A 24,011-nucleotide genomic window follows, 5' to 3' on the forward strand; every position below is an offset into this window, starting at 1 on the left:
GCATGGAGGATCCCAGTGGTGTGTCTAAGAGCAACTCCCCAGTTATTCCCTCTGCAAAGACACCTTCACCTGTCAGACCGGTTTCTTCCTCAGTAGATGCTATCTCGAGTCCAGGACTTCGATGTTGACTTCAACAAGTTCTGTCAAGATCCACAATATAGAAAAGAATACTCAGTGGGGTGGGCAAGGCTACTACTATTATAATATGGGTCTTGAGCAATACATACTCTTAATCCAATCAACTATGTATATAATTATGCATTTCAATGTATATCCTTTTAGTATGTATTTTGAAACAAATGGTTTTTACACTCACTTAATGTGTTGTATACTCAAGTTATTTCTCCATTTTCCTCTACTTTATTTCACTTATTTATTTATTTATTTATGTATTTTTTGGCTTATTCAGGCAATAATGTCTCTGTTGTACATTGTTAACCCCTGGTCACTGTACTGTGACGGGCTGCTGCAACTACTATTATGTAAAATATCATTCTAAGCATTGCATAAATATTCTTTTTCTAAAATAAGCTGAGTGCATGAAATGCACCAATAAATAGGAAGATATTGAAATGTAAAGAGCGATCTTTCTACCTTTAGAACTTCAGGTTAAATGTGAAATAAACAAATGCCACCTGCATGTGAAACAATTTCCATTAAGTAAATGAACTGCACCATAAATGATCCTTGGACTTTAATCACTATCATTCATTTCCCAAGCCCTCATGTTTAGCCCAGTGGATATAATCACAACCCTCCTCACACCAGGTTGAAAAAAGCCTTAGTAATTATGGCACGAAGAATTTTTATAGAGTTTTTTCACAGACTGAGTTAGTTCGTCTCAGGCAAGGTTACTACTGCTTGTTTAGCCATAAATGGAATGCATATAGAACTTTATTAGCATGAAAAAAACTTTCTGGGTTTGTTTTTTTCCCAACCAGAAAACAGCCAAAATTGACCCCAGAATACACACAATTTACAGACTTGACATGCTGTTGCCTCATAGCCCTAGTTGCTTTTCTACTTAACACATATCACTACCATCACTATTTTTCAAAACCAAAACTGAAGAAGAGAGAAAATTATATCTAGATTCTTTCCTTCTTGGAACCTTAAAAGAAGTGACACGAGCAGAAAAGTTTTAATTAAGAGCACTATAGATCTTAAAAAACATTCATGTCACATCATAGGAGTGATCGTGGGGCCAGAAGAGAAGAGTGCTTTAGCACTCTTGTCTTCTGATCCCACAATCACTCCTATAAGTGGAAATGTTATTATTGGAGTTTTTTGTATTACTACAACAATAAATTGTTGCAGTAATACAGGGCTGCCCAAATTGCGGCCCGCGTAACGATTTTGTGCGGCCCTCCTGTGGGTTAGGCCTTTTGATTTTCATACGCGAAAAAAAATAAAACTCTCGTTGCAAAACACTACTTGCGAGTGCAAACCTAGTTTCTACGCGCGACTTCAAGTGCATTTCATTGCGTCCATACTAGATGTCTCATTTTAACACACACACACATGCTCTGGGGCGGGTCACCGGTCATTAGTGTCATTCGTTCATTCATCTGTTTACCAAGATTGTGTCACCAGGGCTCACCAAATTACTAAATATGCATTGCAATTGATTTCTTTGTTATCTTCAATATACTTCATTTCTACTTAATAAATTACTACTTATTGTCGAACAACCATGTCCCACAAAAAAAAATTGAAGAAAAATGAGTGTATCAAAGCCGATGGGAATCAGACTATTTGATTATAAACAATAAGAATAAAATTCAATGTTTTGTTTGCATGCAAGTTTTGTCAGTGCCTAAAAAGTATAATGTGAAACGACACTACACTACATTACACAGTAAAATATTTGAGATGTATATTGGGGAACCAAGAAGCACCATTACTGCAGAATATAAGAAGAAATTGAGGCATCAAACGAGTTTTTTTGCTAAACATAGCACTTCACAACGTTCTAGCCTTGCCACTTCATACAAAGTAGCATTGGAGTTAGCGAAAGCAAAAAAGCCTTTTAGTGATGATGTGATTATGAAGAAATGTGCAATTGAAATGGCAAAACGATTTAATGAGCCAAAATTAGCCGAGAACTTCGAAACAGTGGCATTGTCTCATCAGACCATTGCAAGATGTGTGGAACATATGGATCAACACGTTTCAAAAAAACTGTGACTCAATGGCAAAATGTGGGTACTTTTCATTGTGTCTGGATGAAAGCACTGATCAAGCAGACGTAACTCAACTTTTAATTTTTGTTTGAACTATTCAGAAGGATTTTACTATTAATGAAGAACTGCTCAGTCAGTTCTTCATTAATAGTAAAATCTTTGCATGGGACTACTAAGGGTACTGATATTTTCGAAGCAGTTCAAAACTCTGTTATAAACTATGGAGGGTTCGATAAATGTTCCTGCATTGCCACTGATGGAGCCAAAGCTATGATGGGGACTGGAATTGGGTTTTGTGGACTATTGAAACAAAATAATATTAACTGCCCTACCATTCATTCATCAAGAAGCACTCTGTGGAAAATCTCTGTGTCAAGTCAATGCCATGAAAGTAGCTATAAAAGTAACCAATATTATACAAGGAGGTTATAGATCTCTGACCCATCATAAGTTTCGTGATTTTTTGAGCAAAATGGATGCTGCATATGGCGATTTGCTCCTGCATTCTGATATTCGCTGGTTAAATGCTGGAAAATGTCTGGAGCGCTTTTTTGCCATTCAGAAAGAAATACCCATATTTCTTAAAAACGAAGTGAAGTCCGACACAACAGAACTTGAAAATCAAATGCAAGATCCCACCTTTTTATCTGATCTTGCATTTTTAACAGATAATACCAACCATTTGAATGAGTTGAACTTAAAGCTGCAGGGAAAACAACAGAATATTGCCAACTTGTATGGTCATTTGAATGGTTTTAAAAGTAAATTGAAGCTTTTGAAATCAACAATGGCCAAATATTTTTACTTTTTTTTCCTAATTGCAAAATACAATTTGAAGAAATGAAGAATTTTGAGAGAACATCATTTTCAGCTCATATAAAGTGCACTGAAACAATCATAGAGGAGGACTTTGAGAATCGATTTGGTCATGTTAAGGAAATTGAAGAAGATATTTCAGTTTTCATTCAACCATTGACTGTCAGCATTGAAAATGTAAGATCTGACCTCCAAATGGAATTGTGCAATTTGCAATCCGACTCTTTTTATATGGCTGAATCGAAAAAGGAGAAGGATTTTTTAAATTATTACCAAGAGAGTGAGGGACTTTGGACTCAAGATGTGCTCAATGCTCAGGAGCACATATCTTTGCAAAAGCACTTTTCAGTGATGAAATTCATAAAATTGAAATACAGATGTTCATTGACTGATAAATCACTTTCACATTTACTGTGATTGGCAACTACAAGCATCGATATTGATATAGCTATGTTAGTAAATGAAAGCGAACAACAGCAGAGCGCTTGTTAAAATGAAATAATAATTATAAACAATTGTATCTTGTCTACTGTTTCAATAAAAACTTTTATAAGCAACATGACTTTCCTTTATTACGAAATTTTAGAAGTGCTTACTAAACCTGATGGTAGGACTAAACCTTGCTAAACCTAACAATAGGACTCTCCAAATATTTTAATATCTGTACTGTATTTATTATTCTGGATGCGGCCCTTGGATTGATCTTTTTTTTTAATGTGGCTCTCGAATTACCTAAGGTTGGACAGCCCCGCAGCCATACCCTAATTCTTGGCTTCTGTATGATTTGAAATATCTGTGGGTCAGCAGTCAAAGTAATTTGTGCATGAATTGATCAGTAGTGCAGCCATTGGGCAGTAGTGCAGCCATTCTCATTATAATTCCAGTTTCAATTTCAGAGCCCGATGTTCTTATTCGCTGTGTAATCATACATTTATTTTATTCTTTAGGTGAAAGTCAATGCAACAAGGCATCATATGTTTAAGAGTATAAATGATCTATATATTATTGGTGTAAATACACCATTCAGATCTCATTACTCTTTTGGTAATACAACAATTAATAATAATACAACATGTATATATAAAGTGCTTTAGCATCATAAATGCGCCTTAGTCTAATAATACAACAATAAATTGTTGTAGTAATAAATTGATAACAAAAACCAAGCTCTTAAACTGAGTATTTTTCTTTCTGTGTATCTGCCATTGTTGTCCAATCATTCTTCCACCACTTAGTGCATTGCCACAAACATCATACATGCACTTCAGCTGCAGCATACAGATTTAAGCATTATTTGATTGACAAAATATGGAAGAAGACAATTTCATTTTCATTCTGTTAAATTTATTATTCAGTAATAGTTACCCATTAATGGCTAAATTTGTAATTGATTCTCTGATATATTACTTTTAGAACCTGAGACTGCTAGGGAACTTGTGCCAGGTTCTCAAGATGACTATTTACCTCCTTTGGAACGATGTTTGCGAACGAGGTAAGTTATTTTAATAGAAAGCCATTAAATACATATATTTAATGGCTGTAATTCTGTTTATAAAAGGAATACAAGTATACACATATCACTTCACATGATTCATAACAAATGTTTCTAACTTAAGTTTTGATTTGCAGTTCATAGTCCTGAAAAATGTGCCCACTTGTGCAGTTAATGCATATGACAAAACATTGTGAGAATTATAAATACATTAAATTAAACCTATAATTAGTTATATAAAAATTGCATTAAAACCTCTTTTTAATATAACTTACTTCAACTTAATTTATATGGATTAACATGAGATTGACTTGAAATTAAATTATAAAATTCCTCTAGAGGCATGCTTTTTTTCCAGGTTCTTTTTAACTATATGTGTGAACTCATTACTGATAGTAAATGAATTAGATTGGCAGCAGTTAAATATAAGAACTCATTTAGGAATGCCAGTCCTTTCAGGGCAGTGCTGTACCTCAAAACAAAAGTTATGTGTGAAATTTGCATACAAAATAAGAGATTTTAAAAAGGGAACTTAATCATGTAGTAATAGTGGAAATGAATTTTAATTGTGACCATGGAATATTACTGTAGAGAAACACAATATGTTTTAAAGTTCAAGTTCTAGTTAAACTGATAATTTAATAAAATTTAATAGTCAGTGGAAACATTGGCTATTAAATTTTTCAAAGGCCAGAATTACAATATTCTTAATCCCTTTGTCATCATGGGACTATCGTCCTGCAACTGTTGCCTGTGATTTGTACTTGCATCTGCAGAGATGGAGCACTCTCTTACTTCATGCCATACTCTAATTCATGGCTTCTGTGTGATTTGAAATAGCTGTGGGTCAGCAGCCTAAGTAATTTGTGCATGAATTGATCTAGAGGGCAGTAGTGCAACCATTCTCATTATAATTCCAGTTTCGATTTCACAGCCCGATGTTCTTATTCGCTGTGTAATCATACATTTATTTTATTCAGATCTCATTACTCTTTTGGTATCAGTTTTAATTCTAAAGTTCAGCACTCCTGTTTGCTATATAATCATCCAGCTATTTTCTTTATGTGTCTGTTTGTAACTAGATGTTTCCCTGTCATATTCTAAAAAGAATTATTGTAAGTAATTTTAGTGCTGAGATTTATAAAATGGAAAAAAATAATATATATATATATATATATATATATATATTTTTTTTTTTTTAAGTCGGAGGTGAAACAACTGTTATGAACTAAATAGACACTGGGGTGTGGAGATTGCCCTTGAGCCCAGACATCAAGTAGAGGATCATACCACTGCCATAAGTTACAGAAAAGAGGAATTGGAAGGGAAGGAGGCTGTTTGTATATGGACCCATTCTGGCTCTTTACACCTCAGAAATAAGTAATTCTGAAGATGAAAGGATAATCTTGAAGCAGACAATATTAGATTCAGTGACCATGATTCTGATACAACCAGACAATACTGCAAAAAAGTGTTTTAGTGAAATTTTCCCCCAATCATGCTAAAGATGTGTGTGTAAACTGTTTGAACAATTACAACTGAATCAGAATCATTATTCTGATTCAGTTGTGATATCACAAAAAATTCACTTGAAAAACTTTATATCTTTAATTGTTTAAACCTCTTGTAAATCTTTACTTTTGTGAATGTTATCTTTATCATGTAGCACTTGAACAAAATTAGTATTTGATCATGTAGAATTTGAACAAAAATGACCTTCTTCTTGAGTTTCCCTTTTGTTTGACCTAGAAGTATTGTTTCTCTATTTTTACACTAATAAAATGGAATGCAATATTTTCAGAATATATACACCTGATAAGCATATCTTGAAAACGAACATCTTTATTTCTTGTTCAACAAATGTGAAATACTAATACATTTTTTTATTAGTGTTAAACATATGATGCAATTATTTATAACAGAACATTTGCTGACAGAAACTTAAATGGTTGTATATACTATCTCTGAATAGATTACCAGGAACATCTATTATGAGATTAAAAAGAGAAAAAGAAATTTGCAAGCTCAAAAATGAATTTTAAATTGGTGGAAAATAGTTATCCATTGACTAATGGTGTTATGAAAAACCATGCGACTACCAAAGATGGTTAATGTATGTATCCCCAATGAACTTTCAGACATGGCATTTCTCTAAAGTAAGATTCCACATGCCAAATCAGAATTCACTCTGCTGTTATCACATGATTAAGTTCCCATAAAATCTTTCTTTTTTGCATGCACATTTCACATAACTTTTAATAATAGCATTCCCAAAGTCTGACTGCCATTATTATATCCACTTTAGTTATGTGTATGTCCAACTGCTACCAGTTTAATCAGTTTACTATAATGTGTTGATATATATTTGTAATGAACCCAGAAAGAAGCATGCTTTTTAAAGTTGTGCAATATGGTCTAACTTGCTGATGCATCTAAAACAAAACAATAACAGCTTTTTAGGGTATTTTATAATTTTAATTTCAAGTCACCTTCACAGTAATCCATAAAACTTTTCCATTAATCCATAAACTACTGTAGTAAGTTATATTAAGCAAGTTTTTTTTATTTAACAAATTAATACATAATTAGAAGTCTGAAAGAATTTCACCTTCAATGAAAGAAGACATTAGCATTATAGATTAATAATTATATCTATAATAAAATATATACAAACAGTATGCCACTTTACTTATGTGTCTGTTCATAATCATATGCACAACATGTGCACACATGAACATACCCATAACTTAAAAATCAAAAAACAGGCCATCTTAATTTTTTTTATGCAGTATAGTTTTTTGCAACCAAAAAATTAATATACACTAAATGCCCAGTTTTCTGGTATCTATGGCATTTTGGAGGGAGGGTGCATGCAGGTTAGGTGAGCATTACTCTTATAGATACCTACACTATACAATAAAATGGCATAATGTGAAGTTAAACTTCTTAGTCATTCCAGTGAATATACCCTACTGTATTTTCTACTTTTTTATGCTTCTTTTCACAGTTCTTATCAGTGGATACTTATCGCTGACTGTGCTTTAATATCATAAATTGTTGAAATGCAATTTGCAATTTTAAATTGTTGAAATGCAATAAATCAATTACAATTTTCACATTTTAATAATTTTCAGCAAATATCCGGTTTCTGTTTTAAGGTTATTAGTAAATTGATAAGAGGAGTTTACCTCAATATAGTACGTGGAACACTTCCGTATGATACCCTCCAGAAATTAAAACGGAAAAAACGAAAAAATCGACAACTTACCGGTACATTAAAGTAAAATATAAATAATTAAAGTGAAATATAAATAATTAAATAATCAATTTAACACAATTCAAAATCAATTCAAAACAATTAAAATTCAAATTAACGCAATTAAAAGAATCTAACGAAAATATTCAAAACGATTTTCCTTCCTGAAGCTGACAATGCTTTTCGACCGACTGTCGTGATCACAGGAATGAAAATTATCGAATCAGGCTAAACCTGCAACTGATTAATTTTCATACTCTTATTGACTATTTCATTCACTTCCTGTCTCTCCAGTAGTATACAATCGATACACACAATTATGGGAGATTTTTTGAATGGCTTGGTACAAAGTTACATTAAATCTACACTAAGGTACTCGGCCCAAAGTTACCATATTTCTTTCCTAAAATATTGCCTTCAAAACAACATCGTTCCGAAGTTTGCCAGGGTGAATTTAAATCAAAAAATTTCAGGCATAAAACAACTATCACTGGCGACATCACGTAATATTGTTAAGCTTGCCTTAAAATCTCGATATTCGGATAAACAAAAATACCTTTCCCAGGTTAGGAAGCTTCGCGATAAATTAAAAAATTATCTACATCCGAACGATTGGTCTGTATTGAAGACCTCCATAGATTTGCGACGGGAAGCACAAGCCTCAGAAATAAAAAACAGACACGTTAATAAGTTGCAAACATTATCGAATAGTTCAAGACACGTTCATACGAATTCTAACACATTGTCGCGAGCCTGCGACCAAGTTCACACGAGTTGGGTGACATCCCCCCCACAGACACATAACGCACTACCACAGAATATGTCGGCTAGTTCACGAACACCCCCTCACCCAGTATCCAACGAACCGACATATCAACAAGTTACAAATCTTTCCTCGTGTACACTATCGCAGGACCAGATTTCACTTTTATCCAAAGGATTAAATTATAATTTACCACCTCGAAAGCTGCCAAAAAAACAATGCGTAATTGATTTTGAATTTGGACTTCGTAGTGTTCCACAAAAAGATGTATTTATTCAACAAGTTAACCAAGTAGTGAATAACATAAAAGAAACACGACTTCCTAAATTGAATACACATGACAGTTCAGCTTTACGAGAACTTCGAGAAAATAAGGACATTATTATACAGAGGGCAGATAAAGGAGATACAGTGGTAATACTAGATAAACATGATTATATTAATAAGTTAGATTCAGTTGTATCTGATAGCTCCACTTATTGTGAAGTGGACCCGACACTGTTTACCAATTTGGTAAATCAATACAATAAAACGTTAACCACATATCGTAAAAACGACTACATTACTATGGTTCAGTTGAAGGAATTGAAGTCCAGAACATACAATATTCCTGCACTTTTTGGTCAGGTAAAATTACACAAGCCTGGATTTCCGATTCGACCTATTGTTTCCTACAGGAACTCGGCATTTTCAGCCTTAGCCACACATGTATATAACATTATAAAACCTTTTAGACAGGTTATACAATTTGGGATTAAGAATTACGATACATTATTTAATAATCTTAAAGACTGTAAACTCGGCGACAATGACAATTTATTCTCATTAGATGTTACATCATTATATACGAATGTAAACGTTGAATACACATTAGATATTATTTGGGATATGTTAAATAAAAACTCGACACTGATTAATTATACGAAGCTGCCTATAAAGGAGATTTTTCACTTAATTAAACTATTAGTTGAGGCTAACTACATCACCTTTCGAGACAAGGTGTACAAACAAATTTTTGGATTACCAATGGCTTTGAGCCTGAGTGGCTTAATGTCAGAGATCTATCTCTCAACGATTGAGCAGATACATTTGACACCTTTTCGTCCCCGTATCACATACTATGGGAGGTATTTAGACGATGTTCTAGTTATTACCGATAGTAGTACTATCCAAGATATTTTACATTCGTTTAACAATATTCATTCTAGACTCAAATTTACATTGGAAAGGGAAGATACGGATACTAAGTCATTAAACTTTCTAAATTTCACGCTTACCCGGGACTCGAACAAAATACAATTTAGCATCTATCGAAAACCCACTAACACCGGTATGCTTCTACATTATAATAGCTACCACCCGTTCACCTACAAAAGATCGATTATCTTTAATCAATTTCTAAATGCCTATAAATATTCAACGACGGATTCTGCTTTAGACTCAGAAATACAAATATTAACTAGCAGATTCTTGAACAGGGGTTATCCCATTAACACAATAAATCGAATTAGGGTACAAGCTAAGGATAGGATACAAAATACTGCACCAATCAACAATAGTAATATCAAAAAATACTTTATTTCTGTCCCATATGTTGAACAGTGGCACAAACAGCTTAACAGATTCTTTAAAGATACCGAATTTAAAATTATAGCTAGGCCTATACGGAAGTTACACACTATACTGAACAATCGCTCGGTTCTTTCGGCGTTCGCAACACAAATTAATGATCTAGTATACAACATTTCTTGCGGTGATTGCGACTCGTCTTATCAGGGTTCCACGCGGTTTTCTCTTAATATCCGTGTAAATCAACACGAAGCCTCTGTTCGTGCTTCTCGTTCAGCAGCGTCAGAATTAGCCTTTCATGCCATTAACGAAAAACATACTTTTTTATTTAACGAGGCCAAAATACTTAACGTTCAACGTAATTATACGCGACTATTAATTGCAGAAACCGTTGAAATTAAATTACACGAGAATTCTGTTAATGTTCGGCGGCCATATTTGATCTCCGATGCGTGGACCTTTACGCGCATGCGCGAAGACACATAATCACTATTTGAGTTGCAGGTTTAGCCTGATTCGATAATTTTCATTCCTGTGATCACGACAGTCGGTCGAAAAGCATTGTCAGCTTCAGGAAGGAAAATCGTTTTGAATATTTTCGTTAGATTCTTTTAATTGCGTTAATTTGAATTTTAATTGTTTTGAATTGATTTTGAATTGTGTTAAATTGATTATTTAATTATTTATATTTCACTTTAATTATTTATATTTTACTTTAATGTACCGGTAAGTTGTCGATTTTTTCGTTTTTTCCGTTTTAATTTCTGGAGGGTATCATACGGAAGTGTTCCACGTACTATATTGAGGTAAACTCCTCTTATCAATTTACTAATATTATTACCAACGTAGAACATATTGAGTAATACAGCTCTGATTCATACTATCTAATTAGTTTTAAGGTTAGCACAGCATGGCTATATTTTTCACCAACTTTATGATATTTTTTTGGATACTATAACAGATGGACATGTTACAGATATAATGATAAAAAATACACTTGGGCAAAGAAAGACAGGCTCCAACACCTCTGATGGTCTCTTTTGATGAGATATAAACAGGGCAAAGGACAGGCTCCAGCACCTCTGGTGGGCACTTTCGATGAGATGTAAACAGGGCTCAAGATGGAGCAGAGTACACTAAAATGCCATTCCAATTTGCTCTATGCATTGATGCAATATCACATGCATACTTGATTATTAAAAATATGATAATATATTAATGAGCATTTATAAAATTTTCCTTATCATTTCTTGAATTGTAAACAGTAAATATAGTATTTTCCAACTTTCTAAAAAAAATTTTTCAAGTTAATTTTTTAATACAAATTGTTGCCTTGTACAACATTATTGGTTTTATTTATTGCATTTTTGTAATGGTTAATTATTTAATTTTCACTCACTTTGCTACTGGAGAGGTGGTTTATGCTGTTGCCCTTTATTTAATATATTGTTTTTCAAATGTGCAGTTGTGTATTAATAATGGCCACATGGTGCAAGAAAGCCTATGGCTTATGCTGCACCAGCCAAAAAAAAAAAAGGGAAATTAAACCTATCATCCTATATGCTTCCCTTACCCAAAAGTACTATCCAGATGACCTTTGAATTTCCCCAAACTGTCGGCCTCTACCACCCACGAAGACAACTTATTCCAGTAATTTATAACTAGCTGGCTAAAATAAAACTTCCTGCAGTCCAATCTAAACATTTCCCCCCGTAACTTGAATTTGTCCCCTAGTTCTAGCATCATTTATAATCTTGAAAATTTCATCCTCATTCATTTTACTGATGCCTCTCAGAGCCTTAAACACCTCAATAAAATCTCCTCTAAGGTGGCTAGTTTCCAAACTCTGCAACCCACATATTCGAAGTCTTTCTTCATAAGGACGCCCTTTTACCGATCTCACCAGGCGAGTTACCCGTCTTTGCACCCTTTCAAGAAGTCGATGTCTTTCTTTAGGTGCGGTCTCCATACTTGAACACAGTATTCCAAGTGTGGTCTAACATAAGCCTTACATAATGGGATTATCACGTCCCTATCTCTACTTGCAAAAGTTCGATAGATCATCGATAGGACACCATGGGCCTTCCTTGCAACCTGTTTACAATGCTCAGAGAATTTCATGTCTGACCGTATTGTAACACCCAAGTCCCTTTCCTCCAGTACTGGGTTTAGTTGAACTCCACCAAGTGAATAAGTTATTTTGGGATTACTGTTTCCCAGATGTAAGATACACTTTGTTGGATTAAAGCATAGCTGCCATTTTTCTGACCATTCCTGAAGTCTATCTAGGTCTCTCTGAAGAAGCTCAGCTTGACAGTGATCATTAACTACACTACCAATTTTAACATCATCTGCAAATTTAGACATCACGCCCTCTATCCCTTCATCAATCGTTTATGAAAATTAAAAACAACAGTGGTCCTAATACTGATCCTTGGGGAACCCCACTTCTTACATCAACCCAATCTGAGGAATAGCCATTTATCACAACCCTGTACCTCCTGCCCTGAAGCCATCCTTCTATCCATCTAAGGATTTTGCCATTGATTTCAACCTGTTCCAGCTTATAAAGCAACCACTCATGTGGGACTGAGTCAAAACCTTTGCTGAAATCTAAATAAACAATGTCGAAATTATTCCCTAAATCCAGCTCGTGAGTGAGCCTTTTGAAATAGCGAACCAGATTAGTTAAACATGATTTTCCCTTTACAAAACCATGCTGAGTATCCTTGAGAATTTCAATTCAATCCAAATGATCCTGAATTCCACCCTTGATCATTGCCTCCATGATTTTCCGTACTACTGAAGTCAGACTGACAGGTCGATAGTTTCCAACTTCACTTTTAGAGCCACCCTTATGTATGGGAGATACATTTGCACTTTTCCAATCCAAGGGAATCTCCCCAGAGTCTAGTGATGCTCGCATAATTAGCCTCAATGGTTCAATGCACTCACTTGCCGCCTCCCTTAAGATTATAGGGTATATTCCATCAACTCCAGGAGCCTTACTGGTCTGTAGGCTCAAAAGTTTTTTCATTAAATAATCTTGCGAAATTTAAATATCATTAATTACATATTTTTTAACTTCGCTCCCACAAATTCCCATTGCCACAAAAGGTTTTTCATTTGTAAATATCGATGCAAAATAACTGTTGAGTTCATCTGCAACAGCAGCTGGTGTATTTAATACTATCCCCTTTCCCTTACTTAAAGGTCCAATCTGGTCTGTCCTGCTCTTCTTGGCATTTATATATGTGAAGAATTCTTTATCTCCCCCCCCCTCTTTGCTCTGTTTGCTAGTGATTTCTCATAAACTGCCTTTGCCTGTTGAACCTTTTCTGTGGCTCTATTACACATCACCTTGTAGCTGTTATAGGCTTCAGTACTTTTTATTGCTCTGTAACCTTTCCATGCCACCTTTTTCTGCTCAAGTAATGTGGCAACTTCACTATTCATCCAACTTGGAACCCTCCTCGTGGAGTATTTTTTTAATGGTATATACGCATTCAAGGCATCTGTGATTAATGTTTTAAAAGCGTACCACAGTTCAAATGTATTCATTTTCTGCCCGATATCTACCCAGTTAATAGAGGCCATATAGTACCTTAAGGCATCGTAATTTCTTTTTCTGAAATTAAAACCCATTCCTTTGCCTTTTACTTCTGCTACCTCTCTCGTCATCATCCACCGTAGAACTCTGTGATCACTTCCTGCTACTGGTTCCTCTACTGCCAGCCCTGTTACGTCATCTGATTCATGTGTGTGATGATGAGGTCTAGGATATTCTTTTCTCTAGTACTTTCCCAGACATGTTGATACAAATAACAGTCATCGAGTTGATTTAAAAATTTTGTTCCCCATGTCGAGTTTCCTTCCCATTTATTCCAGTCAATTAGAGGCATATTGAAATCACCCATAATAAGGCATTGGCGCTTACTTGCCCATTCCATTTGCATGTAGAGGCTTTTGTCATAATCTTCACAATCACCTGGTCTGTAGATTACTCCTACTCGCATTATACCTTTGTTTCCAACTATCTCACACCATACAGACTCTATACTAGCATGTGAAATGTCTGAATCCGGGAAGCTATCGTTGCACTCAGGCTGCTTCTGATAAGAAGCATTACCCCACCACCTCTTCTATCCACCCTATCCTTCCTAAATACATTATACAAGCCGTACTTAAACTCATCATCCCCAATTTCCGGGTGGCACCACATCTCTGTAAGCCCTATTATGTCCACATTACTTGTTTTAACCAGCAGATCGAATTCGCTCATTTTATTGACGACACTTCTAACGTTACTGTATAAACAATTAAGATTTACTGTTCTTGTATATTTAACAACCCTTGAAGTTTTCTAGGCTCTCTTCCCTGATATTAGCTACCCGCTCAAGTGAAACATTTCTGCCCCCAGAACATCTAGATAATACGGCCAGTTGGGGTAACAGATAAGAACTCTTAAGGTATGTGCAAGAGTTACTTTGACCAATATTATCAGATAAACGCATGTCAGTATTACCCACATCCCCCCTAACTAGCAGTTTCCGTGAACCTTTAAGGTATCCTCAATAATACTGGCAAAAACTTTTGCACCACATTTGTTTAAGTGTAACTTTCTTGTTCCTTCTACCTACAAGTGTGGGCCATGCTGATAGAAATTTCCCCCCCTAAAGCCTTGCAGATTCCTTCAAGTCTTAAGTTAATCCACAAGGCTCTTAACATATAATCCCTCCTATCATGTCTGGGCAGAATTGCAGACATATAGACATTGTGGCCTAGCTTGTGGCATTTCCTCAGCATAGTCCTGTATTTTTCCAACAAATCATCAGATTGTGTACGTTTAATATCATTAGTCCCCACATGAATAATAATATTCTCTTTACCCCCTTTAAAATCTGACAATCTGTTGGTGACATCATCAATAGTTGCTCCCGGCAGACATACCCTGGTTCTACTCCACCTGTCCTTATTACAAAAAATATTCCCCGTTTCCCTGACAATGGAGTCTCCTAATAAAACAATGTCCTTTTTAACCAGAGTAGTTTGCACTTGGTTTTTCTGTTTTGAGGCTCGAATCAGGTGTGCATCACTTGGTAGATTGCTGGAGGCTTGAGTCCCTGACGAGCTCCCAGGTGCATTATTCTCGAGGGCAAGCAACCGTTTTTTCAGGGACTCAAATTGTTCCATCAGTGAACCAAATTGTAATTTAAGATCGGTGCACTCCTTACATCGATCACAAAGAAAAGAATCCCCAGGTGAGGTAGGATTAGTCACCAGGTCGACCTTGGAAAACATTCCACAGGTTCCACAATGGATTAAATCATTACTCACCCGTAAATCGCCATCGGCTATTTCTGTGCGAGTCACGATACCCTGTGACGTGTTTAAGGCAGATCTCGTAACTACCATTATAAAATTAAATAAATATCAATGAAGGTTAACTTTAAAAAATTATATCTATAATATTATTAAAATCAAACTGTTACAGGAAAACTTATAACAAAATAATCCAACAATATCTAAATAAATGAAATATTTAAAAGCACTATCCAAAAGTAAACCACTTAACTGAGGAGCCCTGACTAAGCGTGTCTGCTCACCTCGAATGCCAACACTGTACTGATTTCAAATTGATGCCAGGTAGATTGGCTTTTACTCTATCTATAAGAATTATGTCAATGGGAATTTTTGTATTCTTCCTGTATGGTCTTCAATTTCATTGTGCCATCATCATTTATTTTTTATTAGAGAGGTATAGCATTAAAAAAAATTCTTTACAGATGGCAACAAAGTGCTGGTGTGAAAATGTGCAGTGCACTTACTCCAGTGTAGATTTTTCCTGTAGTTGTTTCATATTTAATTTTTCTTGTTCTGCATCATTGTGCAGAGCAATAAAAATAGTCTTGTTATCCCAAATTTTTTTTTGGGATAACAAGACTTTTAAGATTTTTAGTAACAGCAAGACTTCTGTTACTAAAAATATTTATTCTTATTTTCCAATAATTTCATAAAAAAGAACAAAATAAAGAACTGAATGGTGCACAACATTAATTTTTAAAAATAAACTATAAAAAAAGTAATTCTACCTTAAAAACATGCATTCAATGAAAGAAAACATTAGCATTAGTAAAGGCATATGATGCAAGAAAGCAAGCTTATATAGCATCAGCTAAAAAAATAAATAAAAAAAACCTTCTCATTGCACGCATCCACTCGCTCCAAATGTCTGTGTAGTTCTGCCTTAAATCTATTTAAGTTGTCAACTTCTACGACGACGGACGAAAGTTTCTTCCAGCAATCAACCAGCCACTGGCTAAAGCCAAACTTCAACACATCTATCCTACAACTGTCTTTCCTCAATTTGAATTTATGCACTCTCAGGCGATTATTCTGAGCAAGAGGAACAATTCCATCAGCATTCGGCATGCTCAAACCATTCAACGCTTTATACACCTCAATCAGATCACCTCGCAGCTGCCTAGTCTCCAGACAATGTAATTTGCAAAACTTAAGCCTTTCTTCATAAGAGCAACCCTTTGTTTCATTCACTAATCTTGTTGCTCCTCTCTCTACTCGTTCCAGCAGCTCTTCATCCTTCTTAAAATGAAGCCTCCAGACCTGTATACAGTACTCAGGGTGTGGCCTGACCATTTCCTTATACAAGGGGATAATCACCTCCTTATCTCTGCTAGAAAAATTCTCGTATATCATTGATAAGGCACCATGAGCTACACTTGCAGACCATGTGCACTGCTCAAAAAACTTCATATCTGACTGCACAATTACCCCCAGGTCCTTTTCATCCTCTACCACAGTGTAGTACCACACAGTTGATAAGTTACTCTGCGGTTACTGCTTCATATATGCAGTACTTCACATTTATCAATGGTAAACTTCAGTCGCCACCTCTCAACCCATCTGATGAACTTTTCTAAATCCTGTTGCAGCAGCGTACTGCCTTTAGTGTCATTAACCACCCTACAGACCTTTATATCGTCAACAGACTTGGACATTAAACCTGATATACCATCATCAATATCATTAATAAATACAGACAACAGCACTGAACCTTGGGGGACTCCTCTAATAACATTAGTCCACGAAGAGCAGTGTCCATTGATTACCACTCTCTGTCTTCTCCCACTCAACCATCCCTTTATCCATAGCAGCAGTTTGCCTCCAATGCCACACTGCTCCAATTTGTGCAGCAGTCTTCCATGTGCAACAGTATCAAAAGCCTTTCTTGATCCAAATATATGATATCAAAATTATTCTTTACATTCAGTTCCTTCCTGACCACATCATAGTATCCAATAAAATTGATCAGACAAGACTTCCACTTAACAAACCGATGCTGTGTCCGAGCTATAACTGAAGCCTTGTCTAGATGATCCTGCAGTGCTTCTTTAACCAGTGCCTCCATTAATTTTCCTGGAACAGAACTGAAACTAACATGTCTATAATTACTTGTGTCGCCCTTTGAGCCTCCTTTGTGAATTGGAGTCACATTTGCACATCTCCAGTCCATGGGTACCTCTCTGGAGTCCAAAGAAGCTCTCATAATTATGGCTAAGGGTTTGCTTAGTTTCTTTGCTGCCTCCTTTAATATAACTGGATAGATCCCATCCACCCGAGGTGCCTTTTTTATGTTTATCTTCAACAATTTCTCCTCCACTTTCCTCTCAGTTATTACAAAATCATCTAGCTCAGTGCCAGAGTTTGACTCACCTCTGGCATTTCCCTCCCTGAATAACTCCTTGTGGGTGAATGTAGATGCAAAATACTCATTTAGTTTGTTAGCCATCATCAACAGTTGAACCATCAATATCCAGTGGATCAATCTGATTCATCCCTTTCCTTCTAGAGTTTATACAGATAAAGAACCGTTTGCTGTTTTTCTTTGCATCCTTTGCCAAAGATTTTTCGTAATCTGCCTTTGCCTATCTAACCTCCTTTGTGACTTGGTTACAATCCAGCTTATATCTATCATAGGCTTCCATGTCAGCTGTTAATTTATATGTATCCCATGCATTTTTCTTCTCTGCCACATGTCTCATTAGTTCATCTGACATCCACTTAGGCCTAAACCTTGAACAATATTTCTTGGTTGGTATGAAAAGTGTAGTAGCTTCCAAGATTAATTCTTTGAATGCTTCCCATTTTGAATTTGCGGTTGGTAACGTCATCAGTTGGTCCCACCACATAGAACTTAAATACTGTCTCAGACCACCTTTACGAAAGCAAAAACCCTTCCCTTTACCCCTGACGATAGTTACCTCTTTGAGTAAATCCCACTTCAGCACACTGTGATCACTGCCACCTAGTCATTCCTTTATCTGCAGATTTTTAATGCATGAAAAATCACTACTGATAAGTTAGTTACTCAAGAGTGTTACTCCTTCTAGTTGCTTCCAGAACATGCTGCTGTGGAAAACAATCATCCAATAAATCCACAAAGCCTTGCTAGTGCATCAGTGACTAACCCACAAATTCCAGTCAATGTCTGGGAAATTAAAATCCATCTTTATAAAACACTGATTTATTGGCTCAATCTATTTCTCTGTACAGTTGTTTATTCTGCTCATCAGATTCATTAGGCCTATAACACACTCATATTCTCAATTTTGCTTTTCCAATGCTTATGTCACACCAAAATGACTCGACACTGCTGTGTCCACCCATGTCGACTAGCTGTACTTCCTTGAATTTTTTTTTATTAACTAATAGCATAACCCCTCCTCCCTTTCTATCCTGTCTATTCTTCCTGTACACATTGTACTCCCCAAATTCCCTTTTTGCATTCCTTATATCTGTGTGACACCACATCTCTGATGTCCCAAAAATATCTGCCTTTGATGTTTTTACCAACACCTCAAATTCATCAAATTTATTTACCAAACTCCTAGCATTGGTGTATATGCAAGTATACATGCAACTGTTTGTATTCTTAGCTACCCTGACATAGCCCATGTATTTACTTGTTCTGCAATGACTCCCATCTTTATCTGAAATCCACTGCACCTTGTTTTCCAGGCTGCTGCTCATTCCACTAAAGCAGTGCAAGAATCACTTTTACCTCTGCCAGCAGCTGCTGTTAATCTATTAGTCTGTGTATACCCCCCAAGCTAGCAGTTTTCCGACCCATCTAACATTGCCCCAACAGCATCAGCAAATATTCTTGCACCCTTTCTATTTAAACGTATCCCATCCCTGTAGAAGCAGTGTCTCCTGTTAACAAGCACAGACCAAGCTGAGAAAAATTCTACCCCTTGAACCTTACACGATCTCACCAGGGTTGAATTGATCGAAAAGGCTCTCATCATATACTCTCTCCTATTGTGTCTGGGCAGAATTGCAGACACTTTCAAATTCAACCCTAACTCACAGCTGTTTTTCAACGTTGACCTGTACTTGTTAAGTAATTCCCCCGGTCTCCTACTTTTAATATCATTAATGCCAACGTGTACAACAATATCACGTTTTGTGCCCTTAAAAGATGAGATCTGCTGTACAACATCATCAACCTTTGCCCATGCTAGACATATCCTGGTCTTCTTTCACCTACTCTTTTTGCACAATATATTTCCCATTTCCCTAACAATAGATTCAGCGACAATAACTAGTTCCTGTTAGACCAGCAGATTCTGCTTTGGGGGTTTGCCTCTGTGTTGCATGATTTTCGATTGCAAGCTCTGGCATTGATGTGTTCAGCTGAGAGCTTGATGGGCCCTTCAATTTAAATTTTTCAAGAACATCTACCACCAGAAAGGGTGCAAGAATATTTGCTGATGCTATCGAGGCAGTGTTAGGTAGGTCGGAAAACTGCTAGCTTGGGGAGATACACAGACTAAAAGGTTAACAGTGGCCGCAAACAGAGGCAAAAGTGATCCTTGCACTGCTTCTATTAGAATGAGCAGCAGCATGGAAAGCAAGGCAATGGAGATTTCCAGCACTGTTGGGAGTCATAGTGGAACAAATAAATACATGGGCTGTGTTAGGGTAACTAAGAGTAGAAACAGTTGCATGCATACTTGCATGTACACCAGTGCTAGGAGTATAGTTAATAAATTTGAAGAGCTTGAAGTGCTAGTCAAGACAGCAAAGGCAGATATTGTTGGGATATCAGAGATATGGTGTCACACAGATATAAGCAGTGCAGAACTGGAATTTGGGGAGTACAATAGGTACAGAAAGGATAGACAGGACAGAAAGGGAGGAGAGATTATGCTGTTAGTTAAGAAACATAAAATCTAAGGAGGTGCATCCAGTGGATGTTGGTGAACAATGCAATGTTGAGTCTGTTTGGTGTGACATAAGCACTGGGAAAGGAAAAATGAAAGTAGGTGTGTGTGTTATAGGCCTAATGAATCTGATGAGTATAATGAGCAATTGTGCAGAGAAATAGAGTGGACCAGTAAATCATAATGTCTTATATTGGGGGATTTTAACCTTCCTGATATTGACTGGAACTTGTGGGTTGGACACTCGCACACTAGCAAGACTTTTTTGGATTTATTCGATGACTGTTTTTTACAGCAGCATGTTCGAGAGACAGCCAGTGGAAGTAATACTCTTGATCTGATTATCAGCACTGATAATTCATGCATTAAGAATTTGCAGATAAAGGAACCACAAAGGAACCATTGTGGTCATTGTGACAATGATCACAATGTACTGATATGGGAATTACTTAAAGATGTAACTACCATCAAGGCTAAAGGGAAGGGCTTTTGCTTTCGTAAAGGTGACTACAGGGGTCTCAGACAGTTTTTAAATTCTGTACGGCGGGATCAACTGATGATGTTACCAACGTTAAATTCTAAATGGGGAGCCTTCAGTGACTTAATCTTGGAGGCTACTAGGCTTTTCATTCCAACTAAGAAATTGAATTCGTGGATAGCATTTGCCTTGTGTTGACGTGTTTTCAGAGTCTCCTGGATTTTATTTTTAAAAATGTGTTTTCAGGCCACCCCCCCAAGTTAAAAGTTTGTCCTCTGTTAGAAGAAGTTGTGGTGAGTTTGTTGACACCTTCAGTTTGTCTGTCAGCACAGGGGTAGCGCTCTGCTAACTGTCCTTGTATTTCTTAAAATTAGCGTTACTGGAACAGGTTTTAACATGGTAAAATGGCTGCTAATTAACATTGTCTCCTCTGCTGTCAGATTACTTTTCTTGTGTTTGGCCTTTGACCCTCTGTGGTAGGGGTGTTAAGGGTTTTTGCGCAATTTTGGAACTTTAGGGTGGCTGATGGTGACACTGGGGATATGGTGATAACTTTTTATGTGTCAATAGCCAGCCATAAAAGAGAACTGTATTTACTTGGCTTTGCCCTCAGATTTTTAGTTTTGGTTTCGACTTGACGCCATTGCTTCTTCTTCGTTCGGTCAGCCAATGACCGATCACTACCGGTTATTCTGGAGGGAACTTTTATTATGCAGGCTGACATCTTGTTTAGTTTAATGGCTGCCTACAGTGGAGGCTGCCATTTTAAAGTGTGAATATAGATTTCTGTGGTATCCGCCATTTTGAGTGTTTATGGTTATGGTTAGGCCTAACTGTATCTTTGCGAAAAAATATTAGTAGCACCATTTCTCGATGCAGCATGGGTACTTTCTTAGAGTAGATACTGCCTTGCACTAAGTTTTCTATATACACTGGGGTGCAAGAAATCATAGTGACTTGTCTAATTGCATTTATAACTATACTAAGGTGCATATTATTAGAAACCCACTTTGCTTTTCTCATTTTAAGATGTTTTTATTTTTTATGTATACTGAGGTGAAAAAAGTTTAGGTGAGACTTGAGTTAACTTTACCTCAGAAACAGGTAAGAAGTGTTCCAACATTCGTGTGACTTATATATTGATGACATAGCTCAACCCTCATCTGCTTAAGCCTAAGTATTGACTTTGGGCTATTTTGGGCTGTTTATCAAAACTGGATATTTCTCAGCTCCTATGGACCCTACCATCCTGGTTTTACTTTCAATGACAAATTTAGACTGTCCTCTTTCTTCTGGAGTGATCGCCAGCGCCATCTGGTGGTCAGCTCACGAGATCTAAAATATCTCCTCAACTAGTGACTCTATTCCTCTGGAAACTGCATATATGTAATGAAGACAGACATTTCTTACTACCCACGAAGTTTCATCTCTATAGACTAATAATTACCGGAGATATTACCAGCTCACCAAAACCCTATTTTCATCCCGGAAATTGTCATTTTTATGTGAAATCGTTTAGGAGGCATATCTCAGCCCCTATTTAACCGATTTAAGTGAAATTTAGTATACAGCCTTTTCCCAGCCTGTTATTCGGTTTGACACCGCCACCTGGTGGCCAGTTCTGGGAACTAAAGGATTACTTTCATTTTAGTGCGATTTCTTCTCCTGATTTTTGCTGAGATCAAACAAAATTTTCCTGTTGCATTTTTCTAAATAAAGCTCATTCTTTGGGAGAATACTTAAAATTCAATTATTAATTTCTGGAATTTTTACAGCGCCCTCTAGTGGTAAAGTTTTGAGTTGTCCATAATACCTGTTCTATTGGGCGTTTCTGACTGATTTTGGTGTGAGGACTGTTCCCTACCATATCTTTCAGTGTGCCAGCTTTGGTTATTATAGTGTTGTTCGTCATTGAGTTATTAAAATGGACTCTTCAAGTGCACAAGAATTTGACTCTACCTATACTTTGTCCTCTCCTCCTAACCTGTCTATTGGCCCTGTGGAATTGAGAGCTGATATGAATCCCATACTTATGGTTAGTGACATTGGTAAAGATTTCCCTGATATGTTTTGTAATGAGAGGGGTTCTACTTCTTCTACTCCCTCTCACCCTACTGTGAAGGCTTCTGTGGACACGGTTTTTGGTTTGCGGGACCTGCTGACTCGCGTCTTGGAGTCAGATCCTAATATTTCTGCAACCACTGTGATTGAAGTTACTAAGATCTTTAACGTTTTGGAACACAAGTACCTGGATGTTTGTGCCTTAAGGTCAGCTCCTTCTGTCAGTGCACCTTTGGCTTCTCTTCCATTGCCTTCCAATACCTATGCCAGCATGGCATCTACGGCACCGGCCCAATCTTCTCAGCGTCCAATTCAGCTGCAACACATAATCATCGTTCGAGCTTCTGAATCTTCGGATTTAAAAACTAGTGAGGAAGTAAAGAAAGAAATTACTACTAAATTCAGGGACGAATTTAGAAAGATTAAAATTAAGGCGGTCCGCAAGGTCCGGGACCGTGGTATTGTGATCGAAACAGCTTCTAAAGCCGACCTTGTTTCCCTGCAATCGTGTCAGAAGTTCAAAGACTTAAAATTTTCTCTTGACACTCCAAAGAAATTAAATCCTACGGTAGTTATCTACGACATTGGTAAAGACACTTCTGAAGATGATTTCATCCAGGATCTTCATGATAAGAACTTCATTGGCACTGATTATTCCCTTGAGGATCTTAAGAAATTAGTTAAATTTCGATTTAAGATGAATTCCAAGCAAAAGGACTGCCAGCACTGGGTGATTGAGGTCCCTGGCCCCATCAGGCATATTTTGTTACAAAATAATAATAGAATTTATATTGGGTGGTCAGTCCACGGTATTAAGGATTTCATAATATCTTCTAGATGTTTCAAATGCCTGGGCTATGGCCACTCATCTAAAAATTGTAAGTCACCTGAACACACCTGTGGGCACTGCGGTTGTCAGGGCCATCAAATTTCTGATTGCCCCAGTAAATCTTCCCCCATAGTTTGTCCCAACTGTAAAATTAGGAAACGCGAAGCTGACCATTCTTACAAGGACATTTCCTGTCCCGAATATCTCAGGGCCCAAGACCAGGTGAGGTTCAGGACATCTTATGAATAGTACCCATACTACAGTTGTAAATATGAGTGTAAAATTCCTTCAATTAAATTGTCAGCGAAGTTTATCTG

The 24,011-nt window shown here is 36.5% G+C and overlaps 1 protein-coding gene across 1 annotated transcript; it reads left to right on the forward strand.

The window, feature by feature from the left end:
* The first annotated feature begins 2,568 nt into the window (after positions 1–2,568).
* Positions 2,569–22,589, forward strand: LOC150090700 (protein ZBED8L-like). Its single transcript, XM_090369674.1, has 3 exons — positions 2,569–2,944; positions 4,413–4,491; positions 22,580–22,589. The coding sequence occupies exons 1-3, from the start codon at positions 2,569–2,571 to the stop codon at positions 22,587–22,589; spliced, it is 465 nt and encodes a 154-aa protein (XP_090225800.1).
* Positions 22,590–24,011: the final 1,422 nt, after the last annotated feature.

This window comes from Mastigoproctus giganteus, chromosome 1 (assembly GCF_048544385.1).
Source record: "Mastigoproctus giganteus isolate SK-2022 chromosome 1, ASM4854438v1, whole genome shotgun sequence".
Classification (NCBI taxonomy): Eukaryota; Metazoa; Arthropoda; class Arachnida; order Uropygi; family Thelyphonidae; genus Mastigoproctus; species Mastigoproctus giganteus.